Consider the following 23,886-nt stretch of genomic DNA (forward strand, 5'->3'; position numbering starts at 1 on the left):
TGATTGCCCCTAACCGCTTCTGCCTGCCAGCTTGATCACCCCCTAACTGCTCTCCTGCAGGCCCAATTGCCCCTAACTGCCCTCCCCTGCAGGTCTGGGCACCCCTAACTGCCCTTTCTTGCCAGCCTAGTCACCCCTATCTTCCCTTGCAGGCCTGGTCCCCCCCCCGCCCCAATTGCCCTCCCCTGCAGCCCTGGGTCCCCCTAACTGCCCTCCCCTTCTCGTCTGATTGCCCCCAACTGCCCTCCCCTGCTGGCCATCTTGTGGCGGCCATCTTTGACCACATGGGGCAGCCATCTTGTGTGTTGGAATAATGGTCAATTTGCATATTACTGCTTTATTATATAGGTTTGCCTAAGAAGTATAACACCGTATATAAAAAGGAATCAGAAATATTTTATGGACCAATTAAAATTTTAAAAGGATAAAGGGTAAATACAACTTAGTTTACTTAGGCTTTATAAGGGGTGGGCAAAATAGGCTTACAGTTATTAGTATAGGAAAAGACATACAAGTTAAATCAATGATTTAATACAATAAACTTTTTCACATACTGACAGTGTTTCACATATTCATATACAATTGATTGTTGGTTCTTCTATATTTTTATTGAGAGTTTACTTCTGAAAGGAAAATAGAAGAAGAGAATGAGAATACAAGATATGGACTTGACTATGTGTCTTTGAGTTAAGTCATTTAACATCTCTGGACTTAAGTGGCTGCATCTTCAAAGCAGAGAATTAAGTCAGTATTTCTCAGTGGGCATCCTAGCATTTGGGCTGGATAATTCTTCATTATAAAGGAATTTCTTGTGCATTATAGGATGTTTAGAATTCCTAATGCCAGTAGCATTTCCCAGTCATTATCACATCCAAAATATCTCTGTCTTTCTGAGCATTTTGTAGGATGATGACCAACCACCCCAAGTTGAGAGTCACTTGGTGGGTGGGTCTAAGAATCCTTTTACTGCTCACATTCTATTATAAAAGACTTATTTGGGGAATGATTCAAAGGGGAAAAGGTAATGTATTGACTGAAAAATCTCTGCTCATTTCTAGTATAAAGCAATTTTATTTATTTATTTGCTTACTTACTTACTTATTTTTGTTAATCCTCACCCGAGGATATTTTTCCATTAATTTTTAGGGAGAGTGGGAGAGAGAGGGAAAGACAGAAGGAAATATCCATGTGAGAGAAACATCGATTGGTTGCCTCCTGCATGAGCCCAGACCAGGGCCCGGGTCTGGGAGGAGCCTGCAACCAAGGTACATACCCTTGGCTGGAATCGAACACGGGATCCATAGGTCTGAAGGCCAATGCTCTATCCACTGAGCCAAACTGGCTAGGGCAAAGCAATTTTATTTTTAAATGAATATCTTCTGGGGCTCTATGTAACTATACCCATAGATATATCTACCACTTATGATATTCCAAGACGAATTATTAATTTGTCTTAACTCACTTTGTTTTATATCTATAATATACAAAATCCATAATTATATAATTTTCTAAACTTATTGTAGTGATATCTCTATACCTAATAAGTTGCAACTTTTTAAAAAGTTGTACTATTTTAATATCTTAGTCTTTTAAAAAGGGATATCATTGTACATAGTAATCATTCTTTCTGTCTTCCTTCGGCATGAAGGAAGGGGAGGAATATAGCCTCCGTATATTAAGTGGTGTATGTAATCACCCCAAGTACACAAGGTAGACATGTAAAAGCAACCACTAATCAATAGTATGTTTGATTATCTTTTTATTTTGAAATTTTAAATATATTTTTATTGATTTCAGAGAGGAAGGGAGAGGGATGGAGAGATGGAAACATCAATGATTGATTGGCTGCCTCCTGCACGCCCCCTACTGCGGGGATGGAGCCCGAAATCCCAGCACGTGCCCTTGGCAGGAATTAAACCTGGGACCCTTTGCTCTATCCACTGCGCCAAAGGGCTATCTTAGATAAATAAATTATCATACCCCTAGTATTTACTATTTCTTAGAAGTAAACAATTAACAGGTGAGTGTACTAATGAGGTTAGTAAAGATGATGATTCATTGGGCATTATCACCAAATCATTAATACTGGGCAACTCCTGTTCTCTCAACTGTCACACCAGGGGTTTGCCTCAGCCCAGGGACTGGTTCCTTGCCCTTAAGTAAACTGGATTGCAGTCTAGGTTGCAGTGAAGATCAAGGTCACATTTACGTACCCCAGACGGTTAATGAGATGACAGTATTATGTCATAGAAATTTCTTTACTCCATAATGTGCATGAAACTTTTAAATACCAAGTAAAATTCCAAAATCACACTCAAATTCTTTTTGGGGGGACCTTAGCTAAAGCATATATATTTTTAAAAATAATTTTTAAATCCTTTTATAATTATAGTCTTAATTTTAAAAGACAAAACCTGTTGATTGAAATTTAGTAAGTTAAAAAGTTAAGTTCCTTGCTATTTCTAAAGAGTATTTTCAGTTTTGAATGTCAGTTTTTATATTTCTTAAGCCATATTTACTTATTTTAAAATACTTCTGTGTAGCTTCATAAACCTCTTTCGGTGCATGTCTTGTTTTGGCATTTAATATGATTTGCTTAAATTGTTTTGCATACAGCATGATTTGTACTTCAAGTTTGTATTTTTTAATGTTATGTATTATGAATTTTGCATTATCCATTGGAACTTTTGGTTCTATTAAAAGTCTAAGCAATTATTTATAATGTTCAGAAATTTAGCCCCCAAATTGTTTCTTAAACACAGTAGTTTTGTCTGTCTTTTTTATAAATCTCTTTTTAGGCCAAATAGTGATTTGTGTGGCCAAGTCACGCCTGTACTTTATTGGGAAAATGGTAGGGTAGGGCCTGGAGCAGATTGATTAGGTGATCAAAATGTCAGAAAGTAGATAATTGGGCACTTAAAGAGTATTTGTTTTCTTGTAATTAAAGGACTAATGCATGCATTAAACTGTTCCTTTTATGTCCTTCAGGATGAAGTTGCTTTGGTATTTACTACGTCTACTATAAATGATTTTGAATTTTCCCTTGATTTGTTGTCTTATATTGATGTTTACTAACTTTTTCTTCTGTCACCTCCCTTTTGATTTTAAGCCTTTTCAATTAATTTTAAAATTTCAGAAAATTTTTACTGGAGCATATTTTCATTTTACGCCTTCGGTATAATTTTGAGTATAATTTTGTCTGCTCCTTCTAATACTTGAGTTACTTATGATTGGTCTATTGTTTTTCCTGAGACTGAGTCATGTTTTCCTGTTTCTTTGTGAAGTAATTTTGAATTGTACCTTAGTCATTGCTGTGATTATTGTGTTACAGAGACTCTGGATTCTGTTTTATTATTTAAAATATAGGTTTTTAACATTTGTTGTAGCAGGCCACCAGTGGTTAGGCTTAAATTACAAACTCTGGGGCTGCAGCTTAAGTCTTTAGTTATTTTACCCTTAGCTAGGATTTATTTGGGTTTTCCCTGCCACGTGTGTGTGTGGCTCATAGATCAGCCATATGCTGGAAAGAATGTAATAGAAGGTAGGGCTCCTCCATTCTGACTGTTTTTTCCAGAATTTCCCTCTTACTTTCTGGTGGCTTTGGTTACTGTGTGCCCTGTTCACTGCTTCTTCAGACCAGGAAGTGTGAACATATTAGCATTTAATTGTCCTACATGTTGTGAATTAAGGCATTCCCTTAGGCCAAAAGCTTCAACAAACAGGCAACTCAATACCATGCCTCCAGAATTCTGAGTGTTGATTCCTTTTCAGAATTAACCGATTTTTGGTCATTTTTCAATGCTTTCAATTGTTTATTTGTTTATATTGTATTTTAGCCTATTCTTTAGAATTGCTCTCCAGTGGTCGGCAAACTCATTAGTCCACAGAGCCAAATATCAACAGTACGATTGAAATTTCTCTTGAGAGCCAATTTTTTTAAACTTAAACTTCTTCTAACGCCACTTCTTCAAAACAGACTCGCCCAGGCCGTGGTATCTTGTGGAAGAGCCACACTCAAGGGGCCAAAGAGCCGCATGTGGCTCACGAGCCACAGTTTGCCGATCACGGTTCTAGGCAGAAGGATTGGTCTGATAGAAGCTTATTCAGCCAGTGTTAGAAATAGGACTAGAATTTTTTAGGTAAAAATAGTTGGAAAATATGGTGTGTGGTAAAGTACAATCTTAAAGTCATATTATTTAAAAATATTCAGAAAAAGAATAGAAAAATTATGATGTATACTAGAAATGATGATGTAGAAATTCGTGCAGGGGGGAGATGGGAGTGTTCCGCGCCCAGCCTGGTAGAGGCGCTCTCCCGACCTGGGTGCAGAATGCTTGTCTCGTCGCCATGGTGACGAAACAAGCATTCCACCGGGCCCTCACACTGCCCACTCTCAGCCGCCACCCACCCCCAGGAGTGGGGGATTCGGGGGGCCTGAGAGGACTGGGTGCCGCCGTTTTGTGGCTATGGGTGCTGCCATCTCTGTGGTGGAGTGATGGTCAATTTGCATATTCCCTCTTTGTTAATACATGCTGTAATACACACTGTAATGGAAAGAATTGGTTTTTCTGACTGCAAAGTCTGCTGCTGACTTTAGACTAGAATGCATTTCCAGTGTAAGTGTAGATAGTTTACCTACGTCAGAAGGAACATATGTAGGGAAACCAAGCTTCTAGGGTTTATTGTGACTACAGTATTTTCAGCGAGGTTATATTAACAGCCATTGCATTTAAAAACCTGTATATTTTGATGAGACCTTGGATTTATTTTCAAGATTGAGTTCCGCTGTTACATCTAATGTTTTTACCTCTGCTATATATTTTGTTTTGATTTGGTTAATATAGTAAGCAAGATAACTTACAGTGTCAAAGTCCTCAAAATGATCAATTTATAATTAAAACATTTTTGATGGCTACTTTCCATAAAATTTATATTTTGCATAAAATTTCCACTTTCTAGGAAATGATCCTTTCATATTTCCTCTTATTATTCCTTTGGTTCTTTGTGAAGCAGGAGGCAGAATCTGTGATTTGATTTTACACTCAACTCTGTGCCAGTGGTTTTCATTTCTGCTCCATCTCCTTTACTTTACATGTCTTTAAAAAGATTATTTTTTCATTACCTTTAATTTTTTAATCCTTCTGGGTAGTCAGAAAAATAGGGTACTATGTACATTATTTGCTTTTTTTTTTTTTTTCCCTACTGCTGCACATTATACCTTCACCTGGTCCTAAACCTTAGGAGATGCAAAATATTTTAAATATTTTGGTCAATGTGTAGGGAATTTGAAGAAGTAAAGGCAAGGACACTACGTACTCTTAGCTTCTGGGAAGGTCCTGCTGGATGAATTTTTAGGTGTTTGAAGAAGTTCTAGTCCACTGACAAGGACTGCGCACAGTGTCAGACCTGGGTGAGGGGTAGAGTAATGCAGCCAGCAAATATTTCTATTTACTTCACCAGGAAACTCTGTGGCCTACAGTGATATTCTACATTCCTTCTTTAAACATTTGGAAAACTATTTGTATACCTTAAAGGTAAATTTTGCAATAGTAGGGCAAATCAAAGTATAGAGAAAATATTTTAACCAAACGTAAAACTCTACACAGAAGATTAGTATATCTCTATTTCTTAACCCTTCTAAAAGAGGGAAAATATCTTAAAGTTGAATTCTTAGAACTTTCTGAATAATATAATAATTGATTAAACTCTAATTTTTAGGGTATTTCTTATTATAAAGCCAGATGGTATTATACGCTTTTTAAATAAAGTAACATTCACAAATATGAACCATACATTTTTATCTAGCTTATATATGTATATTTAGTTCTCACATTGTCATAGATTATAAATAAATATTTTAGAAATTGTATATCCAGTTTGTAGTGTGTTTCATTGGAAAATCTGGTTGTATTAAATCGTAGAGCAGAGTAATCCATGGTGTGGGCTCTTCTCTTTAGGTCATCGATTAATTTTGTGGGATTGGATGAGGATGAAGAAGGTAGAATTCTCTGCCATTTTACCATAGCCTATTCTTGTGCTTATAGAAATGGTGAGATGGTTATTATTTTTTAATATATATTTTTACTGACTTCAGAGAGGAAGGGACAGGGAGAGAGAAATAGAAACATCAATGATGAGAGAGAATCATTGATCTATTGTCTCCTGCATGTTCCCCACTGGGGATCGAGTCTGACTGGGAATTGAACCATGACCTCCTGGTTCATAGGTTGACATTCAACCACTGAACCACACCAGCTGGGCCTGAGATAGTTATTATTATGAGATTAGATAGCTTGCTTTTTTGTAATTATTGTTAATTTTTAGATTTAATGGTGTCACTTGAAGATATTTACTTTGACATATACTTGGGAAAACCTTGTGTGTTTATTATGACATATATTATAAATAGTATATTGTTACTTGTTGAATAACTCCCTGCTCTTTTTTATTGTGTAGGATATTCTATATTACCTGGTAGTATAGGTTTCAAAACTCAAAATATTTATTATATCATCACGGGAGATTAATTAAAGAACAGAACACAATCATTGTGGTAACATATTGCTTTAAAATATTACTTTACTATTTTCTTTAATATTTTTATTTTTCTTGATTTCAGGGGGGAAGGGAGAGGGTAGAGAGAGACAGAAACATCAATGATGAGAGAGAATCATTGATCAGCTGCCTTCTGCACGCCCCCTACTGGGGATTGAGCCCGAAACCCAGGCATGTGCCCTTGACCCGAATCGAACCTGGGACCCTGCAGTCCGCAGGCCATGCTCTAGCCACTGAGCCAAACCCGCTAGGGCTGAACAGTCTTTTTTCCAGTATCAAAGCTCATTTGCATATAAATATCTTAAATTAGCTAGGATTACCATCTTTAAGAAGGGTAGCTATATTTTTGAAATTAAAAAAAAATGTTTTTTTTATTGATTTTTAGAGAAAGGGAAAGGGGGGGGGGGAAGATTGATGTGAGAGAGAAACATCAGTCTGCTCTCTCACACGCACCCCTACTGGGGACCCTATCTGGATTGAGCCCGCGACCTGGGCAAGTGCTCTGACCAGAACTGAACCTTTTGGTGCACAGGACAGCGCTCACCCAACTGAGCTCCTGGGCCAGGGTTATTTTTGAAATGTTGAAAACTGCAATGAATACAAACAGGCTTGTCACATAGATGCAAGGACTTAAAAAACAAACAAACACCCCCCCCCCCCCCCCCCAAATCAAATGATTTATTCAGGGTTATAGACTCCATGACAGGCTTGTAACTAAAGCTCAGTTTTGTTTTCCAACCTTGTGTTAAATCCATACTAAGTAACATTCTGTATAGCTAATTTAGGTCCATTGATCGAAAGATAATTTATGAATAAACTCTGATATTTTCCGAGCTTTGTAAATCTGCTGGTGTTTGCTTCATTGTAATAATAATAATAAATAGAAAAAGAGGTCATGCCATCGTCACTAATTCTTGCCCCGCCCCCTTTTCCTCCCCTTCAGAAAAGTTGGAAGCTGCGCCACCCACCCGGGAGCAGCTGAGATACGGTAACGGTTCTATCATTGTTCAATAGTGTGCATCTGTATCTGGGCCTTGAGACCACTGTATCATTTATTGGTAGTACCAGAGTCAATACCTTAAATCTTTCTAGACAGAGTGAGTTTTCCTATGTATTATGCCAAAGCAAAAAATTTATAAACTCAGTTTAAGACATTTTTAATATTGTTAACCATATCTATTATTGCTTACATGTGTTACCATCTAGAAATAGAAAAAATGAGGCTAAATGTATAAAAAACATATAGGTATTAGTTCTTTCTAGTTACATCTCTGTCATCTCAGATTATTCAGATCATGTATTAGATAGATGAGGTAAGATGTGCCTTTGGTAGGAGGAGACCAAGTTACATTTTGATTTAAATAGAATGGTGTTGTTTTTTTAATAGTTTGTGAAAGCATTCAGAGATACTGAAGTATTGTGCAGGGGGAAAAGATTTCTGAATGTAAATGTCTAATATAGATGAAATAATCACATTTTCCTCACATTTGTTTAAAATAATTATTTAGTGAGTAAAAGTGACCAAACAGCTTCCCTAAAATTTGATTCAGGGAATTTACTATTATTTCTAATGTGGAGATCAATTTTATGGTATCACTCTTTAGGTATAAGAGAGAAACAGATTGATGTCAATATCAATTGAACAGGAAAAACATGGTATTCATAATATGTATTTCCTTACTTGTTCTGCTGTTAACTGTATATACTAGTACTTTGAATGCGTTGCCAGTAAGAAAACACAAAAGCCTAACACAATTGTTTTTACACGTTATGAGTTTTTTATTTTTTTATTTTTTTCTCAGTATAGCTTCTACTAAGTAGCTAAACTTATAGTAGGAGTAGAATCTTTTGGCTATGTGGAATGGCAAGCAAATTCCAAAGCTTATTGAGGAGACTTTAATTATATGGTCTATTTTTGTCATTTTAAAATTATAGAAATCTTAAAATAAATGTTTCTGTTTTTGATGTTTTTCAGTATTCATCCACAATGCGATACCTTTCGTAGGGTTTGGCTTTTTGGATAATGCAATTATGATTGTTGCAGTAAGTTCTTTCTCTTATCCCTTCTGTTTTGAGCTAATAAAGAAATTTAGGTGGTCTAAATTTTTCTAATAATTTGCATATTATAGCTGTAAAGTTTTAAGTAACATAATGAATGAAGCTTTTTTTTTTCTTTTACTATGTTTTATTAGTTTATAATTAGACTCGATTTTCTAGCTCAATTTTAAAGCAACATGTATGTTAACCTTATGACTTTTGGTAAAGCATTGACAATAATAAACACATTTATTGAGCCTATATTATTCTGTTCTGATTTCAACATTCATATTAAAGAAAAATGTATGTAAAATTTTCTTATGTTTTTTCACAGTTCACATCACATGTATGTTATTTGATTAGTTCCTTGTTCAATTTTCGCATGCAAAAATGTTGTGGTTTATTTACTTATTTATTTACTTATTTATTTACTTATTTTGGTTAATCCTCACTGGAGGATATTTTTTCCATTTATTTATTTGTTTGTTTGTTTATTTTTTTCAGAGAGAGAGTAGAAGGGGAAGGAAAGGGGACAGAGAAACAGCAATGTGAGAGAGCCACATCAATTGGTTGCCTCCAGCAGGCACCCCAACTGGGGTAGGGAACCTGAAACTCAGGTACTTGCTCTTGATCAGAATTGAGCCCCCCAAACCTTTTGGTTCAGGGGTCAGTGATTATATACCCCTTCTGCCATTGTTCCATTGTAATGGGTAAAAAAGAATTTTCCTTTGCCCCGGTCATTTTAAGGTAAGAGTGCTCTTTAAAAGTTAGTCTCAGGAATGGCCGATTTATTTTTTTTTACTGTTATGTGACACCTTTTGTTAGTGGATACCAATATTGGGTTCTTATGTACATATTAGGAAACCTGAAACCTTTCAGATTCTAAAGTCAGAAATAACTCCATGATTAAATGCAACTATTTTGAAACTACCAAAGTGCTGATTTCTCTTCACTGACTCTAACTTCAATAAAAATCTATAAATTTTAGCTTTGTGTTGGAGACTTAAAAAAAGGTAACTGTTTTTGGATTATTGAATATGAGGAAAATACATGTGAGAGATACAAGGTTTATTTTTGTTTGTGTGTTTGGTAGGTCACATGTCCTACTACATGTAGACATAAATAGAACATTTGTTTTCAAAATCAGGATAAAAGGATAATTTACATTGCATAGATTATAAAATTTGCTTAGAGAATATCTAAAATTGGTTCATTCAAGAATTCTTTTTTTCTTTTGCTATGTAGTCTCATTTTATGTCCAGATTCATGGAAATGAGATATCCAAAAAGTCTAGCCGTTGCCCTGGTTGGGGACCCTAATAGGGCTTACACAGCAGAAGGTATCCTGCTTCGTAAATAGTCACAGAAGATACTCTAACATGCACACAGCTTGTAGGTGATGACACCCATTGGATAATTCTTTCGCAGAGTATTCTGGCAATAGCTTCTAAAATACAATTTCAAAATGCTAGTTTTTACCGATCTTAACATTTTCCTAATATGTACATAAGAACCAAATTGGCCAATTTATATGTCTATGAATGTGAGACACTCAGCCATTTAGAACTACGCTGTCTTTTTGAAATTACTAAAATCTGAGTTGGCTAGATTATTTAAATAGTTAATGTAAGTCAAATATAATTGTAATGAAAACCTCATTTTTATGAATTTATAAGCTACTAGCGATCCGGTGCACAAAATCTGTACATGGTTTGGGTCCCTGGGCCTGGCCTGCAATCAGGGCCTATTGGGGCCTTCTGGCTGCTAGCCAGGACCTCCTTTTGCTTTGCACCGCCCCCTGGTGGTTAGTGCACATCATAGCAAGCAACTGAACTCCCACTCAAACTCCCGATGGGACAATTTGCATATTAGGCTTTTATATATATAGATAGTTAATGTGTTTCTAGAATAGATTGTCTGAATTAAAGTCTTTCTGTGGCAAATATTTCTTTCAATTTTACATGACTCAGTCTTTTAGATTCTTTTTATTAACAGCTACTAGCCCCCCTACTGCCATCCTAATAATAATTTTTTTCATCTCAGTAGAGCAGACCTTAGATATTCAAATACTGAAAGACTAACCTCACTACAGTGAAGTGTTGAGATTATATATTTTGCATAAAGGGCCTAAGGAGATTTTTAAGAGAGATCAGAATAGGAAAACTGGGTAGTTTTTAGATCCTGAATAAGACCTTCCCCATAGGTCTTATTATTTCTTTGATATAAGTATCTAAAGTAATATATATCTGTGATTAAATAGAGCTACCAACAAAACAAAACACCCACATTCTAGAGTCAAATTACTGTACTAATGTTCACTGTTTAGTGTGACTCAGGCCTGCATCTCATTAGAGGTATAAGTGAGAGTGTCCTATTTTTGCAGGCCACAGATGGCTCAGTAATTTAGTATTGTTTGTTTTTCTAGTTTACATTGAAATCCACTTTCAGAGACTTAATCACCAGGTTATCACTTGTATAATACTAAAATAAATATTTAAATCACTGGCTTCAATACCTGATTGAGAGTAATAGGTATGGCAAAAAAAGTTTCCTGTTATAATTGCAAACTACTTCAGGGACAGTGAAGTTTTTCAAAGAGGTTCTGTAATACACTGCTGAGATTAAAATTCATAAGTAATGTAACTATAGAATCTGTGCAAAGGGAAACAGTGATCATTATTATCATAAGATTTTTTTTAATGCGTTTTCCTTGTTGAGAGTAACTACAGATGTTCCCCCTTTTTCCTCACTGTCCCCCTCTACTTGGCTCCCGCCCTACCTCCATGCGAATTTTTTTTTTTTTTACCTTTTTTTAAAAAACACTGATTGCCTCCTAACATTGTGGGACAGCTGTGTCTGTTTTAAGATATTAGGTTGAGCAGATCTTTGATTCTGCTTTTCTATCATGCCGTAGACATTTGATTCTGTTCTAGGCGTACTCTCTGGGCTGCTGCTGGCCTCGTTGTAATTAATAAAAATTTTATAACTTCATATATAACTTCTTGTAATAGATTTGACCTTTATTGTTGACTGCTAATCATACTAAGGTTTTGGTTTTATAGCTCTGTATTCTATTTTTATGTTATTGGGATTGCTTTTGTAACCTAGTGGGTTTGGGGATTATTTTTTTTTTCTTGCAATTTAACTAGTATAACATTTATTAGAATTCTAGAGTAGATTAATTTTATTCAGGCAATGAACCAAGTATAATCTTTAAGACAACTAGTATTAAATTTGTTTGCGATTTCCAACTCACCTGTTAACATGAAATTTGATGTAACTATGGGGGAAAAAAAGCATGGATAATCTATTGCCTTCAAACTGAGGCTTTTTATGCTGTAAGAAGGACCTTCAGTTTCCTTAAATTTTAATTAAATACTTGTTCAGTACATGTCTTGTAAACAGATTCTTCTTGGGTCATTGCTGTTAAGGATGCATTTTTTATTTTCCATACTCCGAAACTGTCAGGTGCTTCTCTTGTTTATCAGAGCCCCAGTGTTGGTGTTGTTTGTGTCCATATATAAAGATGCACATCTTTTTTCTTTGTGCCTGTTCTTTTTTTTTTCCCTTTTTCGGAAATCTCTTTCTTTGGATACCTCTACAACCTTGTAATTTTCAGTGCCTGGGAGACTTTTTAGCTGTTTGGGCCATAGTCTATAAGAATTGATATTAAAGATTATGTGGGACCAAAAGGCTGGGGAAAGAAAATTGAGGAAAACTTAACTCGGCTGCTCTTTAGTTTTAGAAATAATTGATTAATGCAATATCTCTACATATCTGATAGGGCATTCTCTTTTTTCTCCACAAACATGGAGATTTTTTTTTTTTTTTTTTTTTTTTTAATGTTCAAGCATTAGTATTCAAGAGGGTTTTTGAAAAGTGTGTGTGTATTTATGGCAGCCTTGCCCCAGGACTGGGACTGAGCTAGCATCACAGCGTCTAGGATTTCTAATTTAGTCTATGTAATAACCCATTAGAATAGCCTCATCTTCTTCACCTCAGCTCCTTCTCTTTAAAGTAGAAATAAAAATGTGAAATCCTCTTTTCTCCAGAGGAGTGAGAGAGATGTGTAGAAAGTCTTAAACTCTCTCACTAAATAAATGCGGTGGAAATACAACAGAGCCTCATTTTTGCTTTAACTCTATTGTATCAAATGTTGTTATTACTTATAAATGAATCAGATATTCCCAGTACTTAATGGATAAAGAACTAAGTGTTCTAAGGGTAATTTTTGAGGTTTATGATATTTTGGGTTCCTAGAAACTGGTTTAGTCTGGCTTTTTAATCTTTTGTAGGATAAATAACAATAGTATAGGTCTAGCATTCAGAATTTAAAATTTAGGTGAGTTTGTCGACTTTGTGCTCAAAGAGCTTTAAAGCACCTTCCTCTGTGATAAGAAAATATAAATCTTAGATTCTTAATGATGAATTATATTGTATATGTGTTGGAATTTTTTATTTTTCCAACAACCTAATTTTAATGAAGAAATATTGATATTATTTCTGCATATTGCATATCCATAGTAATTAAGTGAATTACTGCATTATATATGCATATTTCTGCATATTTTTATAATTTTGCTGCAATAACATGTTTGACTACCTTATCTGTTTTTAGTAATGCTTTGCTATTCTTTTATAGTCACTAGAGCTTTAATATTTTAAGATTAATTTTTTTGTAATCATTTTTCAGGGAACCCATATTGAGATGTCTATTGGAATTATTTTGGGAATTTCAACTATGGCAGGTATTTAATAATAATAATATTCTATTATCTGTATATTTAAAAAACATTCCAGTAGGTTAAGTATAGAAGGGGATAATTTATTTGAATGCATTTACTCATTGAAATGTCTGCTAGTTTATCTCCTAAGTCCTATTCCTTTAATTATTAATTTTGTGTACATAATCCTATTTTTTTCTGAGAAATTTTGGGTACAGTATGTTAGCTAATGTTAACAATAATCTACTACATTGACTATGTTAATAAAAAGTTTTTCTTTTAGTTACTGGTTACCCTAAACCCTTTTCTCTATTAAATTATTTATTTTCAAGTTGGGTAGAAAAATCAAAGAAGGAAATACAAGATGGAAAATTTAATTTGGTTCTATCTTGTGCTTTTCCCGCAATTAACACTGTTCTTCATGATGGTGAAATCTGGGGACAGTTCTGTGTTCTGTGTGTTGTATGGAACACATAAGTAGATGAATTAATGTAAGAGACATTTCTTTCCTTGATTTTCTGGAATTTCAGAGTTGTACATATGGCTTTACTTTTTCCCAAATATCCAAATTCCCTTTATAAAATATTATCCGAAAGTTACAACTACAAAACATTGCAACATGGTTTAATATTGAATCCAAAATGGAAAGTGGCTGCCATAATAGGAAAGAGCCTGCTCCTTGGTGAAGGGAGAATCCTGGAACCTCAGGAGAATTGTGCCTAATTATGAAAGCTTGAGATTCAGAGCTATGCAACCAGGTTACTTTGGATACAGTTGTTCCGGTTTGAGAAATGTGGTAATGCTTCCAGACCAGTGCTTTATTAATTAGTGATGTGTTATAATGCTTTTTGTGACTTCCATGTGACAATTTACGTGTCCATTTCTTACTTTTTTAGCTGCTGCTTTGGGAAATCTTGTGTCGGATTTAGCTGGTCTTGGGTAGGTCCATATATTTATTCATTTGTGCATGTCTTCACTTGCTCTCTTTCTCTTCTCCATTATCCTGTAATTGGAGAAGGCTAAAATTAAAAAAAAAAAAAGACTTATTTGTGTTTCTGTTTTAGAGCTAAATTTTAAAATTTCTAAATCAGTAGTACTAAATCTTTGGTGGGCATCAAATATTAATGACTGGGTCACACCCAGTCATACGTAATGAGTGTTTCTTGGGATGGGGCCTTGACATTTGTGTTTAATAATCTCAAGAAATTCTGACATATACAAATTTTTCTAAAGCTATCTTAATGTAAGCAGAGCTAATTATTTATATGTATGTATTTCATAGACATTTCCAAGGCTGAGACAGGATTAAAAGAACCCCTATCATTATCCCACCCCAGCCTCTTCCCACTAAGCCCCAAAGTAAGAGATGTGGCTCAGAGGTGAGGCTGCTGATGGGGCATGTTTTTTTCTAGAGAGAGGAACTTTCTAGATGAGTAATGGCCAAAGCATCCATGTGTTTGCTTTCTTTACTCCCTGTGGCAGGGATGATGAAACACACTGAGGATGTCTACTTAGAAAGACCGGTTTTCTCTCTATTTTACACTCTCACTTTCAAGTGGCAATGGGCTGGGCTGCTGCCTGAGCGTGGGGAAGCTTGGGAACTAGACATTAGGCTAAGATGGCATTAATTACAGTGATAAACATACCCTTGTACTCAGTCTTGGGTTTTGTCTCCTCCTTCCTTGGTTCATTGGAGTGGTAAGTTTTGGAATTTGGATTTGGGGCTAATAGAACTCTCTTTAGCCCTGTAGTCTAAGGCAGCTTTATAATGGGTCTGACCCTACACGTTAGACTTTTGCACTGGAGTTGGGGCCATAGGTACAGTTAAAAACAGAGTTTCTTTACTTTGAGCCCTAGGCAAAAATTTTTACATTCCTAGAATTTCTGTCATAAATCCATAATGATATCATCCTTCAAACATTGCATTTCCCCATTCCAATACTAAGGTTAGTAATGGTGTTATAGCTGTGATGATAGCTTTCTATGTAGAACAGTAAGGCTGTTTTGTTTTAGATTGCATCATAAAACAATTATTGTTTTGTTAAAGATAAAGATTTTGTTGGGAGACTTTATATTTAAGAACTATTTCTTCTTTGCCTTAAGAAAATATCACTAAATAATAAACACCACATTTTTAGAAGCACAGTTTGTTTAGATTTAACATATCTGACATCGGGATCCGTCTCATAATCAGTGGTATGCATAGTTTAATTGGCATTTTTCCCCTCACAGTTCATAAAGTAAGATAGTATCCAATAAGTGAAGGTAAATTAGAATTGATAAATACTTGAAATTGTTATGAAAATTCTAGGCTGCTTTTCTTATTATATCTATCTGATAAATTTGGAGATTTTTGCTTTTTGATGACAGTTAATTTATATCATGTTAAAGTGCTTTACTTGGAATGTAGAATAAGTGCATAAATTGAAATTGTTGTAAAAGTTTCCTATACCTTGAATTAGTCTTTTAAAAGTAATGGTAGAGAATAAGTTTGCTAAGTCAATTAATTTACCTATGTATTAAATATAGTAATATGAAAATGGTTTTAAACTGGATATATTTATACACAATAAAATTTATGCACAAAAAAGTTCCTGAACATGTTTACACCATTTCTAGAGTGCCAATTAATTACAGGTATAAACTATCTTGTTTTTCTTTGTGTTAATTCAGTTTTTACTACCCGAGGACATTTGTATGTGTCTTTAACAACTTATATTCTGTCCTCATGTGTTTTTTTAAAGACTTGCAGGCTACGTCGAAGCTTTGGCTGCCAGGTTAGGCCTGTCAATTCCTGATCTCACACCAAAGCAAGTTGACATGTGGCAAACGCGTGTTAGTACACATTTGGTAAGTACGTTACATGGCTTGTGAAAATCAATTTCTGTAGCCAGAGCAAGTTCATTCCCTTGAGAAATCTGAGACTAAAATTGATTTGAGTGGAGTCGTTAACACAAATTGTCCAAGGCTTGGCAATTTTCAGAGGAAGAATATTTTTTTATTGACTTCATATTTTATAGGTGTACTTCATTTAAAAATATTCTTCATATGATTCAGTTAATCTTAAGGTATCAGTTATGTGCTAGACATAAAATGAATATAGTTCCCTTGAGGATTGTTTAGGTAGAGAACCAGACATTTAAACAAATTATAATTTAGTGTGACATATGCAGTAATGGAACTATAAATTGGATATAGCAATAGCACAAGTACAAGAATTAATACTTGGTGGGGAAAAGTTTCTTTTCATGGGGAGATTTTTTGGTGATTATTAGATCTAAGCTGATTTTAAAAAATTATTGATGAGACATTTACTAAGTGAACAGGAGAATTCCAAGTATATTGACTAGCAAGTAGAAAAGCATGGTAAAAACAGGGTGTGTTAAAAAAAAATACAAGAGATTAGTAATTGCTGGGATATGCTATGTAATAGTTGTACTCGAAGCAATAATGGAAAACAACATTGGAGATGTAAGAATGGATCATTCAGAAAAGCCATTTTTCTGTCGATGTATAAACTGTGCCAAGGAGCTTGAACCTCATACCCAGGAGGTGGAGTGCTATTTTAAATAGGAAAGGTACTGGATGGATCTCAATGTTACCAGTTAAGAGGAGGAGGAAGAATGACTTTTGAAAGGGAAGAGAATGAGCTCTATTTTGGACACGTTGAACTTGAGATGCTAGTAGAACACTCAAATGGTGATACCAAGTAGGCATTTGGATTAAAGGTCAAGAGTTGGAGAGGTTTGAATTAGAGATGGTGGGTGTAATCATTCACCCAATTAATTCAACAAATATTGATTGTTTACCTGTTATATGCAGAACACAGACCTAGGAGCTTTGAATATATTGGTTAACAAAACAAGATCTTTTTTTTCTGGTGGATCTTATGTTCTAGCAGCGTGAGGAGAGAGAAACAATTTAAAAACCTGATAAGCAAAATATTTAGAATATTAGAAGTTCGCGGTGTTGTGGGAAATTAAAGAGAAAAAGAAAGTCAAGCAGAGTAAAAGAGGCTGGGAGTGCTGGAGTGGAGATAGATTACAGGCCACACTGAACAGGCCGGCGATGGAGAAAGCCAGGGGAGAAGGGGCTGCACAGGGCAGTGGTTCTCTAAGTGCGATGGCAGGACCAGCAGAACCAGCAGGACCAACATTACCGGGAACTGGTTAGATATGCAGATTCACAGGCTCCACCTTACACCTGTCGCTGCATAAAAAATTATGTGTGTATGTGTGTCCGTATCCTGCAATTTGTAGATGAATTGAAGTGGATTAGTTAGCTAATATCCATCAGCCAGAGCTGTTGAGGAATAAGGATATTCTAACATTCTAGGAATATAACAGTTGGGATCAAGATAAGATTATTTCCTGGGGCCTTCTCTTCTGACATAATTGATAATTCTGTTTTCTTTCTACATTATGTAAGAGCAGGTCCATTTCCCCCTTCTATAAAAAAAGCATGTCAAATATTAAATTGTCATATATATACTTCTATGCATGTTTATTGATAAAACCCCATAAGCATATGGATTCTGTTCTTTAGTTGTTGGCTCTGCTTGCTACGTCTTAGGGTCAAATCTTCTATTCTATAACATAACATTTGGTTATAAACAGCCAGTAGTGGTTGAAGTTAGTGATCAGCTATCTAGTTATAACATATGCTAACTCTGAAATTTACCTGTAGTAGAATATATGCCAGTGCATATATAGTTTCTAACTGACATATGTTGTATTTTAAAGCCTCATTTGTAATTTGGAACTCTGAAAATATTTTCTTGCATAACATTACAGATATACTCAAGTCCTCGGTTAGCTCCAGTATAATTAACTATAGGGCCTAACATAAGGCCCAATTATCCCATATAATAAAAGCCTAATAGGCTAAGTGTCTGACCATTCATTTGACCATTTGACCAGTCACTATGACAAGCACTGACCACCAGAAGGCAGATGCTCTGACCGGTAAGTTAGCTTGCTGCTGGGGTCTGGCCAATTGGGATTGGGCGAGACAGTCCTGACATGTCCTGGAGCCCTCCCATGGTCCCATTGTGCACAGTGGGGTCCCTCAGCCTGGCCTGTGCCCTCTCGCAATCTGTGACCCCTTGGGGGATGTCAGAGAGCCGGTTTTGGCCTGATCCCCATAGGCCAGGCCAAGGGACCCCATAGGTGTACGAATCCATGCACTGGACCTCTAGCAATATATTATATAAGTGACTACTCTTATGATGGAAAAATATGGCCTTCACTGGTTGGCTCTAGCTAGTTTGGCTCTGTGGTTATAGCATTGACCTGTGGACTGAAGGGTCACAGGTTTGATTCGGGTCAAGAGCAAGTACCTTGGTTGCAGGCTCAATCCCCAAGCGGGAGGCAACCACTGGTTTCTCTTTTGCATCAAAATTTCTGTGTGTCTCTCGCACTTTCTTCCACTCTCTCCAAAAATTAATGGGAGAGAAAAAATGTCCTCGGTTGAGGATTAACCATATATATGTTTCAGGGTCTGGATCAGGGAGCTAGAAAAGGAAGGCTATCCTATTTTCTTCCTCCTTCTCTATCCTATTGACTTTATGCCCCATTGAGAAAATTGTATTAGAACTCACCGCCTGGCATTCCTAAAGTGAGGGCGGAGAAAGCCGTGGTTTCCATGGATGACAGTAATGGGCATTCTAACATTTTGGGTGGGAAGTGGAGTCTGTTAGCAACAGTCATTTCATATAAATGGGGAAGTCAGGAATCTAATATAGTTTCTGTAAATATATATAAATAAATACAAACATTATCTAAGGTCAAAATGAGAATCTAGGTGTGGATTTTTCTTATCTTCTGACATTAACATATATGTACAATATTTAATGAGTGTTTTCTACTTGAATATTTCTTTGATGTTATTTTTATGGCAATTTGATAAAAGAAAAATTTCCTTGTTGCTTTGAACTCTAAATATCATTTGTTCTAGAATATTTTTGTACCCTATTTTTAGGCTACAAAAATGATTCATGAGTTGAATTTTATAGTACATAGTAATTGTTTATCATAAATATTTAAGCAGGACTTCCTCTTACAGTGATAAAATAACTTTCAAAAATGTTTTGTTTTGTTTCCTCAGGGCAAAGCTGTTGGGGTGACTATTGGCTGCATTCTAGGAATGTTCCCTTTGATTTTCTTGGGAGTAGGTGAAGAAGATGAAAAACTGGAAAAGAAAAATTAACCCTCGTAGAGTACCTATAAAAAGATGTAAACTAATGTACCTCAACGATTAAATATGCTGTCACCACATTTAGGAATTAAGACAGTAACAGTGTATAGATACGGGATCAAATAATTCAGCATGTATTATGGAAAAACACTAACTTATTGTGGCTTGGTTTTCTTAGGACATCTTTTTAAAAAGAACTGTTTAGTATCATTTTGTGTAAATTGTTGAAATCAACAGCAGTCAACATTTTATCTTTTCCCTCTCTTTCTTTATATATCCAAATATCATTTATCAGTCATTGATGTATTGTCCTGACTTGGGGTTTGCTTACTTGTTATGTAATGTGTATATGCATGAAAACATTTTCTGTTATTGTGTTCCCTAGAGTTACAATTCAACCTTAAGATTTTTCCAAATTACATGAGATGTTTATTGTCAGTTGAAGATTTTTTACTCACTTTCTGACATCAATTTTGTACTGTTTCACAGTAAACATTCATAATCATATAATTTCAGTCACTTTTATTTACTCCCACATCTATTCAAAGCAGACACAGACTTTAAGTATTTTAAGTTTTTGTTATTCATTCTAATTTCTTGTGTCAAGTGCCAGAGGTCAATCAGAATGAACAATTATGTGGTCTTTGTACTACATAAAACCACATATCTTAAGTATATTATTTTGAATGGATTGTTTAATTTCTCAACTTTGCATCATTATGTGATGGTTTTTGACTCTTGAGAGGAAGAAAATTATTATTGTGGGTTCTTTTCAACGGTGATTATGGGATTAGAGTGAACTAAGGGGTTTGACCGGACACTTGAAAATCAAGAGGCTAAACAATTTTTTTTAGAAAAATAGAAACTGGGAACTGTCCAGAAGGTTTGTGGAATAAGTGGTGAAGTGGAAAGGATGTTTGTAAGGTTAATGAGATGGAAATTATATTGTACAGGAAAGATTTGTTCCCTCCAAAATGTCTTTTCATCTGAATTAAATGAGTCTGAGTACTTCCTATTCACAATCCTGATGTTATATCTTATTGAATGAATTTTACTTCTGGATAACTTCTTTTGAGGTGAAAAATATTATGTATATATATACACATATAAATGTATATTTTTAAATTTATTTCAGAGAGGAAGGGAAAGGGAGAGAGAGAGATAGAAACATCAATATTGAGAGAGAATCTGATCGCTGCCTCCTGAATGCCCCCCTACGGGGGATCAAGTGCAACCCTGGGCATGTGCTGTGCCTGGGAATCAAACCATGACCTCTTGCTTTACAGGTCGATGCTCAACCAGTGCGCCACACTGGTCACGAAATAATATTTTATAGTTCGCTCTTTGCTACATATAGTCTAATAGTCAAAAGTTACATGAGTTGAAATCTTTTTTTTCTTTTTGGTCTTTTTTTTCTTCTTTTGTGGTATTTAAATCAGATTCTAGGTTGAAGTTGTTTATTCCAATCTTGTATATCTGATTTAAATATAACCGTGTAGAAATCCTAAGTTTTAATTTTATGAACTCTTAAAGTTTGTTAGCATGTGGCCTGTTACACATGCTTTAAAAACACACACACACATCATGGAGGAGAAAAACTGAAATTAAAATTACTATCTGGGCCGCTGAAATTATTAAAATTGGTAAATAGGTGCAAAAGAAGGGAAACTTATAAGATGGCTGTATTTACAGCTATAATTTATTTTAAAAGTTTATTTGCAAATACGTACTTTGAACTCTTTTTTACAAAGGAACTGATTTCCCCCACAAGACAATTTATCATAATTTTGCTTCTGTGCACTTCAAAATAATTTAGTGCTATCCTTTAATCATAGATTTTAGAAGAAAAAGCATAAATTAAACAATGAAAAGATAAACATATATCATTCTTATTGTGTATAAATAGTGTGACAGTCTCTTTTGATCAAATTAGAATAGAACTTGATATCTTAAACAGAATTGTGGTTTGTATCTTTCACATAATACCATATACACACCCGAAATTTTTTCCCCCTCTTTTTATTATTTCAAGTGAGAGGAATAGAGTGCTTATTAAAAAAAAAAATTTTTTTTGGTAAACATTTATGTGCTTTTGTCCCTAATTTGTATATTTCCAGTCCTTTCTGTTTTCTAAAAAGCATATCATTGTGGTGCTTAAATTTTTCTTTATTAATTAAATCCCATATCCAGAAACTGCCTGTGAGTTTAGAAAGGGCTTTTGCTTACTGTTGTGTGATTTTCCTCCTGTTGACAATAGCCCAGTCCTACAGAATCTTTCAGTTTAGCTGAATGTCTGCAAGGTTACTTAAGGTGTCAAAATATGTAACATAAAATCCTCATATTGAAAGACATTTTAATTTATGGACACAATAAAAATTTGCATCTTTCAGGTAATTAATTACTTTTCCAAAAATGGCACCCTTTTGTCAACACTAAATACACATTTTTCCAAATCTTTGTGTTCTGCACAAAGTGATTTCTGAGAAATGGTTTCTTTTAAGATACGTAATTACTTTACGTAACCATTATTTTATGTTACTTGTTACAAAGAACCTTATTTCAGGTTGAAACTGGAATTCTTATTTCTCATATTAGTTATTTCCTTATTGGGAGCACCATAACTGTGGGTAAATGCAACATGAGCTACTTTTTTTAGTACTGTCTGTTTAAAATTCATGTTGTCCATGTATTATGATTTATTGACTTCTTGATGCATGTAAATTGGGTGGATTTTGTTGCCACTGTATGTTAAATGGTGACCAATGTTTCTACAAAAGAATTGAACAAGAAACATCTTTTAAGAAATTTTGAATGTGGTTTTGACTTTTAAATTTGATTTTCTTCCTAATCTCAGAAGACCTTGGTTATTATGTCGCTAAAGGAAGTAGGATTAATAGATGCAGATTCGTTGCAGGGTTGTAGCAGTGTCGCTAAGACAATAATATAGAACTATTTATCACCTCACTGAAACCCACACTTGAGATACAACATTACAGATTATGAGAAAAGAATGAATCCACATGGAGATAATTTATCTTTAAGGGGATGTAAAAAAACAACCTTGAGAAAGATTGGCATAAATTACACTGATGGGCATTTACAGCAGCCATATCTAAGCCTCTATATAATAATGCAGCATTTACTTTGCTCCTTTTCTCCATTCCTACTTCAATTTAATTAGTTGTTTTTAGTCTATTCAGATTTCCTGATTCTTCCTGAGTCAGTTTTGGAAGATTGTGTGTTTCTAGGAATTTGTCCAAATTGTTGGCATATAGTTGTTTGCAGTGTTTTCTTCTAATCCTTTGTATTTCTGTGGTGTCAGCTGTTACTTCACCTCTTTTGATTCTGATTTTATTTATTTAGGTTCTCTGTTTCTTGATGAGTCTGGCTAGAGGTTCATTAATCTTGTTTATCTTTTCAAAGAACCAGCTCTTGGTTTCATCGATCTTTCGAATTGTTTTTTTGGTCTTGATGTCATTTATTTCCACTGTGATCTTTGTCATCTCCTGCCTTCTACTTACTCTGGACTTTTCTTGTTTTTCTCTTTCTAGTTCTTTTAATTGTAGGATTAGAAGTTATTAGAGATTTTTCTTGTTTCTGGAGGTAAGCATCATTTTTATGGACACAGTTATTGTGTTGCAATGCAGTACCTCGGGAATCTGGTTTTTATTTCTCATTCTCTCCACACACACACACACACACACACACACACACACACACCCTTTTTTTTTCCTGCTCTCACTACTGGAAACTACTTTGTCTTTCCTCTCTAATTTTCAGGTTCTAGAACCTATGGACTTCAAATTTTATAGGATTACATTATGGAGAGGGGTAGATAACTTAGAGGTTTTGCATTCACAATATAAACATTTTGGTGTTTGGTACCATGCTTTCCGTATTTATATTTATATTCCCTTGTGTAGAAAATGAAAGTTCTAAACTTTCCTCATTCATTTCAAGTCATTTGTTTTTCTAAGATTTCAAGAGAAATGACATGTTACAGAACAGCTCTATCAAAAGCTTAGTAAATTTCGTCTTTCCTAAAAATTGCAGACAGTGTTTTGGCTATCTGCTATTAACACATTACCCTTTGCATACCATCTGATATTTGGCATGTTTTATAAACAGGCTGAAAACTCCAGGCTGGATGCCAGCTATATTCAGGTTTTATAATTATATCTTCCTGCAATATTCTTCCCACTCAGACAGCTAATAAATAGCTTAACTAATTTAAAATATCATCCTTTTCCTTTGTCTCTGCAAAATTTAGAAATTATAAGTGCATTTCAGAAAAATCATATTTTCTGCAGCTGCTCCTACCGTTGTGTCTTTGGTGTCCAGTAATGAACCAAATTATGAGGGAAGTGGGTCAACAG

The 23,886-nt window shown here is 34.9% G+C and overlaps 1 protein-coding gene across 2 annotated transcripts in view; it reads left to right on the forward strand.

Annotated features, from left to right (window-relative positions):
* TMEM65 (transmembrane protein 65) overlaps positions 1-22,358 on the forward strand; it is a 39,068-nt gene extending 16,710 nt beyond the window's left edge. For both annotated transcript variants that reach the window (XM_084864871.1, XM_084864872.1), the window contains 6 exons: positions 7,499-7,543; positions 8,531-8,598; positions 13,285-13,339; positions 14,212-14,254; positions 16,060-16,165; positions 19,421-22,358. In XM_084864871.1, coding sequence (XP_084720997.1) covers positions 7,499-7,543; positions 8,531-8,598; positions 13,285-13,339; positions 14,212-14,254; positions 16,060-16,165; positions 19,421-19,522 — 419 coding nt within the window. In that variant the 3' untranslated portion in view covers positions 19,523-22,358. The remainder of the gene's footprint in view (positions 1-7,498; positions 7,544-8,530; positions 8,599-13,284; positions 13,340-14,211; positions 14,255-16,059; positions 16,166-19,420) is intronic.
* The last annotated feature ends 1,528 nt before the right edge of the window (positions 22,359-23,886 follow it).

Source organism: Pipistrellus hanaki (genome assembly GCF_964339955.1).
Source record: "Pipistrellus hanaki genome assembly, chromosome: 17".
NCBI lineage: Eukaryota > Metazoa > Chordata > Mammalia > Chiroptera > Vespertilionidae > Pipistrellus > Pipistrellus hanaki.